Source organism: Choloepus didactylus, chromosome 10 (assembly GCF_015220235.1).
Source record: "Choloepus didactylus isolate mChoDid1 chromosome 10, mChoDid1.pri, whole genome shotgun sequence".
NCBI classification, from domain to species: Eukaryota; Metazoa; Chordata; class Mammalia; order Pilosa; family Megalonychidae; genus Choloepus; species Choloepus didactylus.
In genome coordinates this window covers 96,620,709-96,639,933 of record NC_051316.1, presented here as the reverse complement: position 1 = coordinate 96,639,933, position 19,225 = coordinate 96,620,709, and the positions used below count along the sequence as shown (strand labels likewise).

General features: G+C 36.7%; 2 protein-coding genes across 9 annotated transcripts in view; one reads left to right on the top strand and one right to left on the bottom strand.

Annotated features, from left to right (window-relative positions):
- Positions 1-10,490: 10,490 nt before the first annotated feature.
- On the bottom strand, positions 10,491-12,965 carry LOC119504841 (origin recognition complex subunit 3). 3 transcript variants are annotated; one of them, XM_037797422.1, is made up of 2 exons: positions 12,912-12,965; positions 10,491-12,856 (listed from the first exon to the last, which is right to left on the bottom strand). In XM_037797422.1, the coding sequence occupies exon 2, from the start codon at positions 12,786-12,788 to the stop codon at positions 10,797-10,799; it is 1,992 nt and encodes a 663-aa protein (XP_037653350.1). In that variant the 5' UTR covers positions 12,789-12,856; positions 12,912-12,965; the 3' UTR covers positions 10,491-10,796. The 3 variants fall into 3 exon arrangements, with proteins under 3 accessions (XP_037653350.1, XP_037653349.1, XP_037653348.1); XM_037797421.1 differs by having other exon boundaries at positions 10,491-11,633; positions 11,751-12,957; XM_037797420.1 differs by having other exon boundaries at positions 10,491-12,957.
- Positions 12,966-14,863: 1,898 nt separating this feature from the next.
- The window catches only part of GAPVD1 (GTPase activating protein and VPS9 domains 1), a 128,322-nt gene continuing 123,960 nt past the window's right edge, over positions 14,864-19,225 (top strand). For all 6 annotated transcript variants that reach the window (XR_005219081.1, XM_037850943.1, XM_037850942.1 and 3 more), the window contains exon 1: positions 14,864-14,998. The gene's annotated coding sequence lies outside the window, so the exon portion shown is untranslated. The remainder of the gene's footprint in view (positions 14,999-19,225) is intronic.

The window sequence follows — 19,225 nt, the reverse complement described above, 5'->3', positions numbered from 1 at the left end:
TCCTTGGGCAGCTTGATCAATCTTCTCAAAATCTACTCTGTTGACAACATCCCTTCTGGAGGCCATTTTCCTTCTATTTTCTTTCCAGTTACCAATCCATTCTGTCATGCATTTGATGACAGACTTGCTGTCTGTTCTAATAATGAGTTTATCCAGGTTTTGGCTCTTTGCTTGTTCAGTTGCCGTGGGGCTGCCTGTAGTTCAGCTCTTTTGTTTGTCTGCTATCCAGAAACCCTTCACTTAGATTTAGAGGGTTGGCAGGTCCCCAGTAGTTTCCAAATTGTGCTTGTGCACCATCTCTTCCATTATTTTTGTAGTTGCCATCTACATAAACAGTTGGATTATGGTCTCAGCCCTGCCAGAAGCCTGTTCCCCTAGTCCCCAGGAGTCATGTCATCCTTTTCCAATAGGATTCCTCAGCATCATCCTAGGTATCAGCTAGGGGTCCTCTTTGGTCTCTGTCTTCACTTTTTAAAATTGAATTTTATAGCTTTCTCCTCCCTTCCCCACAGATAAAAGAAAAACTAACATATAGTGCCTTTTCTATTCACATTTTTGGGAGGCGGTGGGACGTGTTTTTTGTTTTTTGTTTTTTAATAATTAAATTCTGTTTTATTGAGATATATTCATATACCATACAGTCATCCATGGTGTACAATCGCCTGTTCATAGTACCATCATATAGTTGTGCATTCATCACCCCAATCTATTTTTGAACATTTTCCTTACACTAGAAAGAATAAAGAATAAAAGAATATCCAAATCATCCCCCCATCCTACCTTATTTTTCATTTAGTTTTTGTCCCCATTTTTCTACTCATCCTTCCATACACTGGATAAAGGGAGTGCGATCCACAAGGTTTTCACAATCACACGTGTCACCCCTTGAAACCTGTGTTGTTATATAATCGTCTTCAAGAGTCAAGGTTACTGGGTTGTGTTTGGATAGATTCGGGATTTGCTTCTAGCTATTCCAATACATTAAAACCTAAAAAGGGTTATCTATATAGTACATAAGAATGTCCACCAGAGTGACCTGTCGACTCCATTTGGAATCTCTCAGCCACTGAAACTTTTTTGTTTCATTTCGCATCACCCTTTTGGTCAAGAAGATGTTCTCAATCCCACGCTACCGGGTCCAGATTGATCCCTGGGAGTCATATCCTGCATCGCCAAGACGATTTACAACCCTGGGAGTCAGGTTGGTGGGACATGTTTAGGAGGACACTCTGTGTGAGATAGTGTGATAGAGAGGAATGATTATAAGATTTGGAAACAGAAAAACTGTGTTTGAGTTCCAGTTCCCTTCCTTATTGGCTGTGTGACTTAGAGCTAGTCACTTAATCTCTCTGAGGCTCTGTTTACTAGTCTGAAAATGGATATAATTCTCTCTTCTCACAACATTATTCTTATGAGTAAGGTAATGTATGTAAAAGTGATTAATTGTAAAGTGTAATGCTTAATTTTGTACGTAACATGCTAGTTTTATCGTTTCTCCCTTTGTTCTAAATTTTCCTTTGAAGTAAAAAAAACGGCCAAGTATAATGAGCTACCCCTGTATCTTATATTTCAAAATAGGAAATACACACAAATGGTGTAAAATTCAAAGGGTACAAAATATGCAATGAAAATAAGTGTCCCTACCACCCAGTCCTCAGCCCTGTTCCCCTATGTTGGTAGAGGTAACCTCTGATGCCATTTTCTTCTGTATCCTTCCAGAGATGTTTTATTCTTATACAGTATGTATGTGTGGGTATGTGCATGTATATCCCTGTTTTAAAATCAGTGATACTACACGTTTTGGCTCCTTAATTCAGATAACTGTATTTCTTGGAGATTGTCTCATTTAAATACCTATAGAGCTGCCTCTTTTGATTTGTCAATAGTAGCTACCCTTAATTGAGTACTTACCATGTGCTGGATGTTTTACAAATTTTAATCTTTAATGTAATTATAACACAAATACAGAAAAGTACATAAAAAATAAATGTGCAATTCAATGAATAATCATAAAGTGAACTCCCACATATATAACGTGCAGGTCAAGAAATAGATGTTGTCAACACCGCAGAAGCCTCTCATTTTTCCCTCTTCCTGATCACAACTTCCTGCCCTCTGCTCCATAAAAAGTTGCTCTTTTTATTATGTCTTTAGAATTTTATCATTTAAATATACTACCTTAATCATCATGGTTTAGTTTGACCTTTTTTGAATTTGATATAGATGAAATCATACCAATATATTCTTTTGTATCTGGCTTCATTTATATAACATTGTTTTTAAGATTTATCCTTATTGTTATGTGTAGCTGTAATTGATTCATTTTCATTTCTGTGTATTATACCAGTATGTAAATATATCATAATGTACGTATCTATTCTACATTTGGTTGATGGACATTGGGTTGATGTACACATGAATGACTTTCTCAATGGTATATGACCAGAATTAGAATTTATGGATCAAAAGTTGTAAGTATGTATTTTCAACTATAGTAGATCATGCGAAACTGTTTTTCAAAGCAGTGAATGAATGTACACTCTCACCAGAGTGAAAAACTGCAACTCTTAACATCACTGTCAACATTTGATGAAAGTTTTTAATTTTGACAATCTAGGGTATGTGTACCAACATCTCATGATTTTAATTCTCATACCCCTGGACTGTAATGAGGTCGTGCATCTTTTCATATTTTTATTGGTCCTTTCTTCTTTTCTGAAGTTGTCCATTTCTCTATTGAGTTTATTAACTTGTAATAGTTAATTATTTATATTCTAGATATTAGTCATTTATCACTTATGTGTGTTTGTTCCAAGTATCTTTTCCCACTATGGTATGTGTTTTTATTCCCTTAATGGTGTTTTTTGTAAACTTAAAAAAAAATTACTCACTGAAAGTAGCAAAAATAGTACAAAGACTCCCATGTACCCTTCACTCAGCTTCCCCCCAGTGATGACATTTCATATAGTTGGAAAAAAGCAGAAATTTACATTGATACATTACTTTTAACAAGTCTGCATTTATTTGAAACTTTGTGTTTCTATATAGCTTGTGCAATTATCCTGTATATAGATTCATGTAACCATTACCAGAATCCAGGTATAGAACTTAATGCTATTTTTTGATGAAGATATTTTGATGAACTTATTGATGTTTCATTTATGGCTGTGCTTTTTCTGCCTTGTTTAAGAAATCTTTCTCTACCCTGAGATCAAGATAATATTCTTCTCTATTATCCACTAAAAACTTAATTTTCTTTTACCTTTCTCTTTTAGATCTAAATTTACCTGGAATTGTTTTTTCTTTTCTTTTTTTTTTCTATTTTTCAAAGTATATTTTTTATTGAGGTGAAATGCAAATAACATAACCTTAACCATTTCAGCTGTATTTTAAAAAAGGAAAATAAGTGTTGGTAAGGATATGGAGAAATCAGAACCCTTATGCATTATTGGTGGAAATGTAAAATGGTGCAGCTTCTGTGGAAAGCAGTTTGACAATTCCTCAGAAAGTTAAACATGAAATTACCATATGATCTGGCATTTCAACTCCTAGGTATATATATGCAAAGAAATTGAAAACAGGAACTTAAACAGATAATTGTACACCAGTGTTTATAGCAGCATGATTCACAATAGTCAAAAGGTAGAAACATCCGAGTGTCCATCATTGGATAAGTGGATACACAAAACATGGTATATACACACTGGAATACTATTCAGCTGTAAAAAGGAATGAAGTTATGATATATGCTACACCATGGATGAACCTTGAAAACATTATGCTGGGTGAAATAAGCAGGGAACTTAAGGACAAATACTGTGTGACTCCACCTACATGAAATATCTAGAATGAACAAATTCATAGAGACAGAAAATAAATTAGAGGTTACCAGGGGATGTGGAGAGGAGGGAATGGGGAGCTATTGCTTAATGATTGTGCAGGTTTGGATGTCTTCTTCTTTCAGTATAATTATTTTGAGATTCTTTTTGCGGGAATCAGAAGTTCATTTCTTTGTTGCTGAGCAGCATTTCATTATATTGATATGCCACAATTTGTTTATCCATTCACCTGTTCATGGTTATGTGGGGAGTTTCTAGATTTTGGCTATTACAAATAAAACCGCTATGAACATGCATTTACTAGTCTTTGTATGGACATAAGCTTTCATTTTCCTTGGGTAAATATCTAGGAATGGGATGGCTTGGTCATTTGGCAGTTATACACCTTTTAAAAAAAAATACAAACAACCCAGCTTTATTGAGATATAATTCAAATAACATATAATTCACCCATTTAAAGTATAAAATTCAGTGGTTTTAGTCTATTCATAGAGTTGTGCAACCATCACCACAATTAATTTTAGAATATTATTATCCCCAAAAGAAATTCTTTACTTCTTGGCAGTCACTCTCCATTTCCCCCAAGTACCCCAGTCTACTTTCAGTCTGTATGTAGTTTCCTATTCTGGAGGTTTCCTGTGAATGGAATCACACATTATGTAGTCCACTTAGTATAATGTTTTCAAGGTTTATCTACGTTGTAGCGTTCATCCTAACTTCATTCCTTTTTATGGCTGAATAATAGTCCGTTTTGTGGAGTATTAGTTAGGGTTCTCAAGGGAAACAGAACCAACAAGAGATATCTGTAAACATCAGATTTTATAAAAATGTCTCATGCACCTGTCGGGGTGCACGAGTCCAAATTCTGTAGGGCAGGCAGCAAACTGGCAACTCCAATAAAGGTATTCAATGAACTCCTCAGGAGATGCTTTGCTGGCTAACAGAAGAAGAAGTGAAGGTTCTCTCCCTCCCTTAAAAGTCTTCAAGTGATTGGATTAAACCCAGCTGATTGAATTCTCTGGTTGCAGAAGACATGCCCTTCATTGATGTAATCAGTCACAGGTGTAGTCAATTGACTGATGATTTAATAAACCAGCTTTCTGGTTTATTAACCAGTGATAAATGTCCTTGTGGTAATGTTAGGCCAGTGCTTGCTTGACCAGACACCTGGATACCATCAGCTGGCCGAATTGACACATGAACCTAACCATCACAGTGGATATACCACATTTTGTTTATCTGTTCATCCCTTGATGGCCATTTGGATTGAGGCTACTATGAATAATGCTACTGTGAACATTCGCATACAAGTTTTTGCGTGGACATATGTTTTCATTACTCTTAGGCATATACTTAGGAGTGGAATTGCTGTATCACATGATATAGTTCTTAACTCGATTAGTTGTGGAGTTTATTTTCACCTTTGCTTTTCATAATCTCCTGTTTTCCGGGTTTTCAGTTTTTGGAATACCAACAGTATATTATATACTCAATAAATGTTAAGTGAATGAAATACTGAAATGGTTAATTTTTATTTCATTAATACCTTTTATTCTTGAACTCTTTTTAATATTTGAATTTAAAATGAATTTATATTCCACTTTCTCCTGGGATGGGTTTAAAGCAGCTCACCATGATACAGTAAGATTAAAAGTTTGGTCTACCTAGGTTCAAATTCCACCTCCATTACCCAGCTTCAACAGTTACCGATACATTTCACCCATACCACACTACCCCTTACTCCTTACTGTGTCTTTTTTCAAGCTTTATTGAGGCATAATTTACACCAGGAAATTAACTTCATAGTAAGAATACAACTCAGTGATTTTTATTACATTTATAGAGTTGTGCAGTTGAAACAACAATCTATTTCTAGAACATTTTCTATTTGAAATTAAATATATCATCCGTATTTGATCTTAGATACAATTGGAAAGGAAAAGTTTATTTCATTCAAGCATTGTTTGAGTACTTTTTACAATATTGTGATTTTTGTTTCCTCACATCCCATGAGATGGTTCTCTAATTTATTCCTGTATGGACATAGAAGAGGATGGATTAAGGTATTTCCCAGCAGTAGCCTTATCTGTGTCTGAACAACTCTTAACTGTTTTAGAATAAACATGCTCCAATGCCATATAATAGCTCTTCTGATTTTAGGAAATAGCTGCCATCTCTCTGGAAGTCTTTGTTTCTTTTTGACATTTTTAAAATCTTCCCAGTTGTACACCTTTTTAACATTTTAAGAAACTGCCAAACTATTTTCCAAAACGGTTGAACCATTATGTTTTCCCACCAGCAGTATATGAGACTACCAATTGCTCAATATCCTCACCAACATCTGGTATTGTCATTGTTTATTAATTCATTAAGTTAATTATAAAAATTCTCTTTTAAAAGAAGAGGAAGATTCAACAAATATTTATTGAGTATCCACAATGTACCAGACATTGTTCCTCAGCATGGAAGATAATGACAGTGAACAAAACAAATTTCCTGCTTTCATAGAGCTTTCTTCTTATTGGGAATAACAATCAAGAAACAAAATGTTGAAATATATTTCAGGTAGTCTTAAGTGTTCTGAAGAAAAATAAAGTAGAATAAGGGAAATAGAGACAGGCATTGGGATTGGGGAAGGATCTCTGAGTAGGTGACATTTGAGCAAAGATTGAAGGAAGTAAAGGATGCAGCCATACAGATGTCTGAGAGAAGAGAATTCTAGGTGTAGAGGGAACTGTATATGCAAAAACCGTGAAGTGAGAATGTGCTTAGTGTGTTCAAGGAACAGCATGGAGGCTGTGTGTGTGGAGTGTGAGAAATGAATGTTAGGACATGCCTGTAAGAGATGTCAGATGACATAGGGCTTCATAGGCCATCTGAGTTTGTTTTTATGCAGAATAAGATGAGAAATCATTGGTGCATTTTGATATGGGTGGTGTGATTTCACTTAAGTTTCAAAAAGATTCCTCTAGCTATGAGGGACTGTGGGAGTCAGTGATAGAAGTAAAGAGACAAATTAGAAGGCCATTACAATCATCCAGGCAAGAGATGATGGTGGATAGTATGGTAGATGTGGAGATGGTTAGATATATTAGATTTCTAGATGTATTTTTAAATTAAGTTTTATTGAGATATATTCACATACCATAACATCCCAACCCACCATACCCCCGTATTATTCATTTAATTTTTATCCCCATTTTTCTGCTTATCTAGATCTATTTTGATGGTAAAACCAACATGATTTGCTGAGGGATGTGGGATGTGAGAGAAAGAGAGTAGTCAAAGATCATGGCAGTGTATATAGTTTGAACAACTGAAAGAATAAAAGTGCCTTTTACTCATTTGGGGAACAGGATTGTGGAAGTAAGTCAAGGGTTTATTTTTTGGGGCATTATTGAGTTTTTTTTTCCTTTTTTTAATTAAATTCAATTTTATTGAGATATATTCACATACCATACAGTCTTCAGTAGTGTACAATCAACTGTTCACAGTACCATCTTATAGTTATGCCTTCATCACCCTAATCTATTTTTGACCCTTTTCCTTACACCAGAAAGAATCAGAATCAGAATAAGAAATAAAAGTAAAAAAGAACATCCAAATCATCCCCCCCATCCCACCCTATTTTTCATTCAGTCTTTGTCCCCATATTCTACTCATCCATACATACACTGGATAAAGGGAGTGGGATCCACAAGGTTTTCACAATCACACTGTCACCCCTTGTAAGCTACATTGTCATACAATCGTCTTCAGTAATCAAGGCTACTGGGTTGGAGTTTGATAATTTCAGGTATGTACTTCTAGCTACTCCAATACATTAAAACCTAAAAAGTGTTATCTATATAGTGTGTAAGAGTATCCACCAGAGTGACCTCTCGACTCCGTTTGAAATCTCTCAGTGGACGTTACTGAGTTTTAAATGCCTGTTAAATATATAGTAAAGATGTCTAATAGGCAGTTAGAGATACAAGTCCTAGAGTTTAGGAGACAGGATTGCTGTTATGTATTGTTAAGTAAAAACTATTCCATTTATTTTTAAAATATTACAAAGTCTTAAATGTCTATTTAATTCGTTTCTGTATTTTAATATATTTTTAAATTTTCATGAGTTTTATTACCAGCAATAAATGATTTCCATTTTGAAATGACAAAGTATGATTCATTAGTATGATGAAATATTTTACAACCATTAAAATTGTTGATTTCTTTATTTTTCAAAGGATAAATTTGTATGTTACTTTTTATGTACATCTTTTTGTCATTTAAAAAATCCATGTTTATAAGGAGCTGAGACTGAAAAACTTTTAAAACAACTTAAAATTAAATCATGCAAGAGAACAAAAAAGGTTGAGAAGAGAAAAATATACAAGATGCAATTATATTAAAGGAATATTCATACATTATAATCAATCATGGACTAAATTCAAATATAGACAAATACAGGTAATGCATCAAATCTTTATGGTGCATTAACATTTCAGCTCCTATCAGTTTAAGTATCTGTGGTACTGGTAGAAAATAAAGTTTGTAGGTTTCATTGGACTGAAGTGTGAGTTGCACTATATATGACTTTCTGCAGAAGTCACTTTACTCATTTGCAGTTTTCTCAAGTTTTGGGCTTTTGTTTGTGGTCTTCACCTTATCCAGTAATTTAAGATTCTTTGGCAAATGTTACAAAACCGCATGACCGTATGAATACGTTGGTAGGGCCTTGGGAGGAGCCCCAGGCAAGCGAAGGGCCCTGAATCATAAGCTCTATTAGCTTCTTGGTAAATGGACCTTTGAGTACTACTATTTCTGAGCCTGCTGTTGGGGGCCAGTGCAGGACAATAAAGTATCCAGAATATGAACTAAGGTGACAACTGGAGTCCTATCCTTTACTTTCAATTGGATTGTTCCAAAGCATAAAAAGGATTTTATGAGGGAATACTTTGTGCCACTGGGTATAGGATACCTTCCATGTACGTCTTTCTTTTTTTTCTCTTACTAGATTCCCAGCTTTAGGAAACTTTGCCCATTGAAAAAACAAAGTTAATACACTTGTATTTTTGGTTATTCAAAATGTAGTAAATCAACTTAAATGTTTAGCAATCTGGATGTTAAACTATGGTAGATTACAGTATTGGAAATGTGCAGAGGTTTAAAACAATGAGGTATGTTTTCATGTACTGATATGGAAAGATGCTCAAGATTTATTATTAACTGTAAAAAGCAAGTCACAGAACCACAGAATAGTATATATAATCTGATCCTATTTGTGTTGAATACACACACACACATATAATGAGTCTGGACAGACACCTAGCAAATTGACAAGAGTGGTTCTCTTCAGGAGGAATTGGATAGGAATCAAGGGAAACTTTTGACTTTTTTTTATATCATATACATTCTTTTAAGAACAAGAATGTATTCCAGTATTACTTGTTTGATTAAAAATAAACTTCAAAAAAGAGGAGAAAAGAAATGTAGTGAACCAAAAATGGTTTAAGTTAGCCCATAGCATTAAATGTTTGCCTGCTGTTTGAGTTTGAACAATGTCAGTGTTGTAGGTTACATGTGTATATTGCTTTATAGTAAATGAAGCTTTGACACACATCCTATGGTTTTATTGTCATAACAACTGGATGGGATAGGTAGGGTTGGAGACATCTCTGTTTTATAGTTGAAAAGATAGTCTCATTTCTTTCATATTAAAATAATGAATTCTTTGCTGTATTGTTTTTTATTCATGCTGTACTTACTAGTTTATAATTTAATTGGCTTTTTCAGATGATACACTGTGACTACTTTTTCCACATGATTATGACTTTCTACAGCCATGTGTGTACTACATTTTCAAAGTATTTTCTTTCTCAAACTATATGCCAAAGTAGATAAAATCATAGCACAGGTGAAGTCTTTGTTTCATCTTTCATCTTGTTCTTCCCTTTTGTCTTGCTCTTCCTCTTCTTAATCTTTATTTCTTTCTGGCCTTTCTGTTTTTCTGTCTGGTATGGTTTACTGTCATATTTGTCTTATTGAACTGTAATATTTCTTTCCTAACTATAGATGCAAAATAAAGTATTACTCTTCCCAGGGGCATGCACATTTTAAATAGGATCTCTTGATGAAACAGTCTTCAAATTCAAAAGAATGAAAGTATTTAGGACTAGATGATCTCTGTATCTCAGCTCTAACATCCATGTTTCAGTGTATTTCAGGGGCTTTTGACAGACCCAGGGATAAAATGTTTGTGTCCAGAAACACCTGACAGGGGTCCCTCAAATTGCTCGGCATAGCATTTGCTTTTTTGGCTTAACTCTAAGACTGGCTGTACAGGTATAGAAGAGAATTTTTTTTTTTTAATTTGCAGTTTGTCTCTGCTCTGTATTCCTGAGATAGAGTGATTTAATGAAGATTATGGAGTTGGAAGTGTGAACTCTAATCAAATGAACTCTAATGAACTCTAATCAGTGAACTCTAATCAAAATCTAGTATGAATTTTGTGATTTTGGACAAGTAATTTCGTATCCCTGTATGTCAGGAAAGACTAAGTGGTATAGTGGAAAGAACAGGGCTTTGGCCAGGGTTCACTGTTTATTCATCCCACTCATTTATTTATTTATTTATTTATTTATTTTTTTATATATTCCAGGTAAAGGAATTTATTACATTTATATACTACATATGTTCAAGAACAAATTACTCATAATTTAGTAATGTCTTTTGGAAGGTGGGAGGGCTTTGAGTTACAACATAAGAATGTTATTTTTTTGATTCCTAAGTACACCAAAAGAGTTTTGACATACACTTGTTTGGAGTTAGCACATGTGTGTTTTCTGGTTAAATATCACATGGAGATTACACATTTCACTCCAAAACAGATTCACTCAGATACTGGTATGTGAAATGACTGAGCTCTTTTTTTCTCTTAAACTAAGCATGATCCTTCTGGCTTCGCTCATTTGCCTTCTAGCAGCCTCCCCATGTTAGTCTTGCCACATGGTCAGTCTTCTGTTTGGTAGGTTTTATAAATCCTAGAAGTTCTAGTTCAGAGACAGCTCTAATAAACCGAGCATGGATAATGTCATTTGTTTCTTCTGAGATTGTGGAACTTGCATCCATTTTTTCAGCAGCTGTCACAACTGTTGCAAAGGCCTCTGACCAGTCCACAAGGTTGATTAGCCTGCTACACTCTAGGTGCAGTTTATATGCAATGCAAATGTCTGGGGCAATATTTGGAATGCAGCCTTCTTCACTTTTCAAAGCTTCATTTTTGAGATAATAGTAAGGATTGTTGAGTGCAGTATGGAGGGCAATTCGTGGAGCAGCATTTAAGTGCTCACGCAGAGTGTGGGCAGCACTGAAGTACACCACCTCATGCAGAGGCTGTGTCTCTGGAAGCAGAAGGTGTTCTCTCACTAGGCAGTCAATGAAGTTCACAACTTTTTCTCTGAGTACTTCAAACTTAGTTTGCTTCTTACTTGTTCTTCTTAACTCCTTCATTTCCAACAAGGACTTCTGTAGGTGATAGAGGTCTGTCTTCTGAAGCCCCTTTGGCTGTGACCCAGAAGCATCTTCTTCCTCTTTGGCTTCATCAAGACACTGAAACTGGGCCAGGAACTCCTCTATTCTCTTTGCTGTACTGCCAAGCTGCTTTCCAGAAGAGAACTTAAAAACCTTCAAACATTTCTGAAGTATGGTCATCAGCTCATCCTTTGCCAACATCCTCAGCAGCTGCAAGGCCGACGCATACTCCTCTGAATCCCATATGTTCTTTTCTAAACATGTGCAGTACAGCTCTCTAATCTGTCGACCCAATGGGTACTTGGGAAGAGAAGCGGTGAATTTATGAAGACATCTCAAAACCAGGAAGTAATTTGTATGGTAAACATGCAAATTTTCTAGTAATGACTGTGTTTCTTCCTTTAAAATTTTTTCATTGGTCAATAATGCAACCTGCTTTTCTGAAGCTTGCTTTTCCACATACCTTCTAAAAGATGGAAGACGTCTGATGTTTTCACACTGATTATCTGTTAAAAAACTTATTCTTCTCTTGGCCTCTGGGAGATTACAGCATAGAACACTGAGGGGCTGGGAATAGAAATGCTCTAACAGAGAAAGCTGAAGTCCTTTTATAAAGTTCTGAATTGAGAAATCATGATACAAAAAGATGTTGGTCAGAACCTGTAACACTTTTTCACTTAGTTTAAAAGGAAACTGAGTTGTAAGAAGTACCTTATCAAGTACTGTAGTTAGGTGCTCCTTGCAAGACAAAGATTGGAAGAGTTCTATACACAACAGAGATGATACTGCATGAGGAAGCAATCGGTGGATGATAATAGCAGAGGTGGCGATCCCAAAAATGAGTATTAGTGGAAATTCATGTAGATGTTGACTGCTGATAATTATGAAGTCTTGGAGTACTTTTGTGGTGAAGCTTTCCATATCTTTCAAGATAAGCACAACAGGAGGAGACTGCCATTGGCTAGAAGAAGTCCTTTTCTTGCTTGGCATTTTTGGGTTTGTCCTCTGTGTGACATTCATATACCAAGCAGAAAGGGACTCCATCGAACAAAGTGTCTTTTTCTGGGTGACCTGAACACTTTCCTCTTCTTTGGATTCTACATCTGTACAGCAGTCCATCAACTGGGAAACCAGCTTTTGCAAGAAATGTTTTATATCTGGACAATCTTTAGCTTGCAATGAAACTACATATGGTGTAACATTATTCTGAAGGGCCTCTGTTAAACTTCTGAATGTTAAATCATGATCTGTTACATTAACACCTAGAACAAGAGCAGCAGCTGGAATTTCTCTGACTTTTATCTGGCTGCTCCAGTCTCTTGAATTATTCTGGAATCCAGAATGAGACTTGTCCAGAAATTCAATTAGACTGTCAAACAAGTTTTTATTTAATTCCTCTTGCAGTCGCTCAGTTTCAGATTTCATTTGTTGCCACATCAACTGGTAAGTCTCAAATCGAAGCTTACTGTCCTCAGACACATTTTTCCCTTTATTAAAATAGCCCTCTATTGGCACAGAGATCTTTCTCTTCTTAAAATCTGGCTTAAACACAAAGCAGCCCTTGGACATGGAAGAGGTGGCCATGGTCCTACTGGTCCACCAGTTTGCAGACACACCCCCACTCATTTATTTTTTAACAAAATTGTATTACATACAAGGCAGTATGTTAGATTCCAGGGATGCACTGATGAATAAGATGGGGTTCTCTGCTCTCAAGGAGTACTATTTATTGGTTTTGATTAAGTTTCATCTCTTGACTATCAATATGGTGATAATACCTACAAGTCTGCATGAATCACTATTGTAGTCATCTGTAGTTTCTAATGCCAGTATTATAGTCCTTGGATGTGCTGGGTGGAAAATACTGAAAACTGCTTATCTAGTTCAAGCCCTTCATTTGTAGGTGACAGAATCTGGCTCACAACGATTAATTGACTAACTCAGTACTCTTTTACTTAATACGTACAATGCAGTATCTTCATGACACTCAAGAAGCTTTTGTAACTTTTGGAGACTTTTTCTTCCATTCCATCCTGACCTGTAGGCTTCAGCTCATCTAGAGTACTCAGTGTTCCAGAACCCACTCTAAACTCATTCACTTTGCTCAGGCTGGGTTCTTTCTTAAGCAATCCTCCCATGCCATTTCTTCTCTTTGAAATTCAGCCATCAAGTAACTCATAAGCATCATCTCCTCCAAAAATCCAGGGTCCCTCAACTTGATGAAGCCTCTTTCTTTGAGAATCTCAGGGCACTTTGTACCTTAGCTATTTTTATGATCCTTAATCTGTGGGAGTTATCCTTCCATCCTAGATTGTAGACTATATCCTGTTTCTTTTTTCATCTCCCTGGTACTTTGAGCAATGCCTTATAACAGAGGTGGTAAATTATCTTTGATTGAATTGAATTGTTGAATCAATTGAATCGCAACTTGATAGCAAGAATATCTGACCAGCCTCCCATAGAATGTTGTTATGGTAATAAGACCAGGCAATAAATATGAAGAAAATAAGAAAATTTTAAAAAATTTTAAAAGGGACACTCAAACATGACTAGATGAAAAGCAGTCTGGGAGCTGATTCACATTTGAAATAGCTGGAAAAACTGATTATTATTAGGTGGTTTTGTTTTGTTTTATTGCCCCCAGTGTTTTTGATTGTTTGAAGGGCTGTTAAGTGGAAAACATTCTGTATCGCTTTAGGCAGCATAACTCCTAGCAGTGGGAGAAAGTAAAAGGGAAGCAGTTTTCAGCTCAGCGGGGAGGCAGAACTTTCTAATATTTAGAGCTAACAGTGGAGCAGGCTGCATTCTTTCATGTTTGAGCTCCCTGAAATTTGAACTGTTGAAATAGAAGTTGGATGGTATGTACATGAGGGAATTCCCACCCGGGGTTGGGAGATGGACTAATGTTCATGAAGGTGTCTTCAAATTCTAAGGTTTCTATGATTGTTCAACTGAGCTACCTGACCTCCGAATATATCTGAGTTATTAAAAAAAATTTTTTTATTAGGTTAGTCGTTAATTGACTTACTTAACTGTATGGTCATGCTTACAATAAGTTAAATTTAATTGATAAAATGAGTGCAAAACCAGTTTTAATACTGAAAATCAAGATACCACCCAGCCAATTAACAACGCTTTTAACAGAAAGGCAGGGGAGAGGTGTGAATTGTTCCTGTATGTGTCATTCGAATAATGTGACTTGGACAAGTGATAGTTGTTTTTAAAAACGTAAACGCTCTAATTTATTTTACTTCACACACACTTGCTCAGGCGGATTTTTCATCTCCAGTATCACCGTACCCGGAAGCGAGGGTCCACGTTTGGTGAAAAACAATTTTGCGGAAGGTGATTCCACGTATCTCACACAGCCACTACCATCCAGACCACAGCCGACTTGGCTGACTGAAGCGGAAAGGGCGCGGCGGACCCTCTTAGTCCGAACTATAAGTCCCAGTGACCCACGCGGCACCGCGCACGCGCATTGGGGCAGCAGCGCTTGGCGGAGTCGGGAGAGCGCCGCAGCAGGAGGCGGGTAAGCCAACTAGAGAGCGGCAGTGGCGGTGGCAGTTCGTGGCGAGGGCGACGGTTTCAAGGCCCAGTGGCCGTCTGACGGAGACCTTCGTGCCCTCCTCCTCATGAGGCCCTTGGTGAGTGCGTGTTCCTCTTGGCTCGCGCGGGGCGCGCAGCTCGCTTCCCAGCGTCCCGGCTGATCTGGCCTAGGGCCGCAACCTGCGCCTCGCGGCCGGACTGACCGGGCTGCCAGGTCCTGCTTACCCTGGGGCTCTGGGCCCTTCCCTCCGCTGTCGGGCGATGTGTGTGTGTGTCTGTGTGTGTCTGTGTGTGTGTGTGCGTGAGTGTGTGACAGAGAGACAGACAGGGTTTGGCCCAGAGGAGAGGTGTGGCGGCGCGCAGGAGCCAGGGCGGCCTGGTGCGGACTGGAGGCTGGGACGCGTGGGGGATGGGAAGGTACAGGAGGACCACTGGGTGGCTTCGGGTGGGGGCCTGAGGCGAGCAACCGAGCCGGTAGGGAACTGAGCGCTGGAATGTCTTCTGAGTGCCGCTGGTGAAATGTGCTGAGGGAACTGACAAGCTGGACCCACGGGCCTGGGGACAGCCCACCTACCATGAACACACTCCACTTGGCATCTTTTCACTTGCTGTTGGAGGTCTAGATATGAGGTACTTTTGGTTGCTCCTTTCTTTCAACTTCACTTTCTGTTAACAGGCATAATTTTAATGGATACTGACTGGGCAAACCTGCCTAAAAGCGTGGAAGCATGGTAATATCTTCAGATGAGATCTAGGTCAATGGAGAAATCTGTTTTTGTTTTAAAAATTGTGGCAAAAATTAGTTTGAGGAGGACTGTAACTTAGAAGGGGTTTTAACATAGGGTTCACCAGTTGGTGGGTAGAATTCGGAAGTACTTGAACTAGATAGAGGATAAAATTACATCTTTATTTGTAACTGCTAACTGAAAGTTACCATTTCTTTCAATTATGAGTAGGCAATAAACCACAATAATATTAGCAATGCCTGTGATTTTGTCACCAATAAAAATTACAGATGTGTTTTTACGGATGTTGCATAGATCTCAAAGTACTATGTTCATCACTTCTTTGAATTTGTTAATTAAACCCGGTAGTAGATCTCATTATTTAATATGATGATAAAGCTGTACATATATTACCGTATCAGTTTTTGCTTTTGTTTGTTTTTTGGGGTATGTGTGGGGGGTAACTATTTCAATGTAAATGGTTTCCTTTGTAATCCCCTGAATTTAATTATACATATAAAGGCATTCTGAGAAGGGGTTCCCAGGATTCACCAGACTGCTGGAGGGGTTCGTGCCTCAAAATGATTGAGAACTCCAGAAGTAGAAATAAGGTTTTTGAGTTCTGTAAGTCTGCCTGGAAAATATTTGAACCATTAGATAAGGAAGAAGAGGCAGGGAGGATGTTAGTGCAGACGAAGGGAATTTTGTAATCAAGGAAATAAAAGATTTGAGTAGGATCAAAGTAATAGTTTTGAAAGATAGAATGTAGCACAGATACTTCATACAGAGTACTGGGGAATTGCCAGAATAATCTGAGGGAAAAAGGGAAGTGATTAGTTTGGCCCTTAGAATTTTGTATTAAGACACCTCCTTGTTACAAGTGATTGAAGCCTTCTAAGTTCTTGTGTAAGCCTGTGAAAGGATATTTTAGTGTGTGTTGATTTTACTTTACGTCATGTAGGTAGAGTGGCTTTTAAAGGAGGGGGGTGGTATCCTGATTGTTCTACCTTTAAGTGAAAAGCAGCAGGATATCTCTTTAAATATATTTTCCTATTTTCCTTCTTTTCGTATGTGATGAAAAGTAAACTTGTAGCTTGTAGAGTTGGAGAATTGGTAAGTCGTACTCTTGAAATTCCATTTTAAATTCTTGTAGTTCATCACTTGACTTTTTTTTTTTTTTTTCAGAATGTGTGGCTTTAAATATGCACTTGTTTGTAAAGCAACAGGTTGTAAAAAATCTGTGTGCCATCCTTTCTCTCTCATCCCCCCAAATTATAACAATAATGGAAAACCACTGCAGTGAACTTTTTTTCAACTTCACTTTCTATTAGCAGGCATAATTTTAAGGGGAAAAAAATAAAGGAGCATATGGAAAGGTGAGTGGAAAAATTTATGAAACAGGTGTTTGTTGCTCAGACATTTTGTGCTGGATTGAACACACCATATCACAAGTTACTGCCTCAAGGAGGTCTTGCCTGTCTCTTTCTGTGCCTTTACTTTGCTCCCATCCCTTTATTTTCTTCATAGCTACCATCTCGCTGATGTTATGGTATTTGTGTAGTACTTTATTCTTTGACTCCCCCACTAGACTGTCAGCTCCATGAAAATAGGCATTTTGTCTTATTCTGTGCCAGAATAGTGACTGGTACATAGTAGGTATTCTGTAAATATTTACTGATAAATAAGTGAATGAGTTATTTTATATGACCTAGGTTTTTTATTTTTAGGAGCAAAGCATCCATTTTTAAAGTTTATTCTATTTAAATTTTAAAAATGGGTCTAAAAAGTTTAAAATGTAAAGATGTAGGGAAATGAGCATTTAAAAAGAACAGGTATGTGGTCTTGCCTTAAGCATTTCCATATTTAGTAACTAATGATTTTTCTTAGTTGAGGTGAAATTCATGTAACATAAAACACCCATTTTTAAAATCTTGTAAATACTAAATGTACTGAGTTGAATTTGAACCTGTTCTTTGATATTTTTTAAAAGTCAGGAAGTTATTTCTCAAACACTGCATGGTGCGTTTGTGGACATTTAGTTTCATCTGGGGACTAATCATTCTTAGTATATTTTAGTACATGCTGCTGTATAGGTTTTGATTAACTTTATGATGATGTAATAAAAGGAAGCATCTATAGGTGTAGTTCTTGTTTTGCTGAGGCTCTTTTACTGTGTGATTCTGGTTGGTTGTTTTTAATTACTTAGTTACTGTCTTGTTCAGTATGCTGAGTCAAAGAGTTCTAGAGAACCACATATTTGCCTTTGCCAAAAAGAAAAAGAAAAAAGTAGCTCTAAAGTGGATCCTGGTGCTTGTATTATTAGCATTGAAGATTTAGCTTTAAAAATATGTTGTTCTTTAGGAGTATAGTGATCATGCATGCACTAGTAATTAAGGAAATGCAAATTAAAATAAGCATTTTTCATCTCAGGTTGAAAAACAGTTTGAAAGTCTGGCAATATCAGATACTGGTGAAGATGTAGGGAAATGGTAGTTTTAGAAACTGCCGGTGGAGTGTAAATCTGTGCAGCCACCTTCGGGTACTTCGGGTATATGGTAGGGTAAGTACCTTCAGTACTTACCCTACCATATAATTTCACAACCTCTGGAGGGACATTATTAGCATGAGGAGGTGAAGGCAAAGGGACTGATAGTTGTAATTCTTTTTTTTAATGACTAGAAGCAACTACGACAGTTTTAACTGTTAATTCTGGAAGGAGAATAGGAGTGTTAAATTATTCTTTACTCCTTTTCTTATTTTCTGTTGTTGGTGTTTTTTTTTTTTTTTAACCATAGCTTTTAGATATTTTCCCCAACTGTTTTGAAAACTTGTAAGCCTACAGAAGAGTTGCAAGAGTAATACAGTGAACATCCATATACCTTTCACTCAGATTCATTGGGTTTTTTTTTTTTTGGTTGTTAATTAAATTCAGTTTTATTGAGATAAATTGACATGCCATACAATCATTTATGGTGTACAGTCAACCATTCACAGCACGATCAGACAGTTATGCATCCATCACCCCAGTCTATTTTTTTAATTAAATTCAGTTTTGTTGAGATATATTCACATATCATACAGTCATCTATGGTGTACTATCAACTGTTCACAGTACCATCATATAGTTAGGCATCTATCACCCCAATCTATTTTTGAACATTTTCCTTACACCAGAAAGAATCAGAATAAGAAAAAAAAGTAAAAAAAGAACAGCCAAACCATCCCCCCCATCCCACCCTATTTTTCATTTAGTTTTTGTCCCCATTTTTCTACTCATCCATCTGTACACTGGATAAAGGGAGTGCAATCCACAAGATTTTCACAATCACACTGTCACCCCTTGTAAGCTACATTGTTATACAATCGTCTTCAAGAGTCAAGGCTACTGGGTTGGAGTTCGGTAGTTTCAGGTATTTACTTCTATTCCAATACATTAAAACCTAAAATGTATTATCTATATAGTGCATAAGAATGTCCACCAGAGTGACCTGTCAACTCCATTTGAAATCTCTTAGCCAGTGAAACTTTATTTCGTTTCATTTCATTTCCCCCTTTTGGTCAAGAAGATGTTCTCAATCCCACGCTGCCGGATACAGATTC

What these genes read in the sequence shown, in the direction of transcription:
- LOC119504841 (XM_037797420.1), bottom strand. Translation starts at nt 12,935, where the DNA reads ATGGCCACCTCTTCCATGTCCAAGGGCTGCTTTGTGTTTAAGCCAGAT.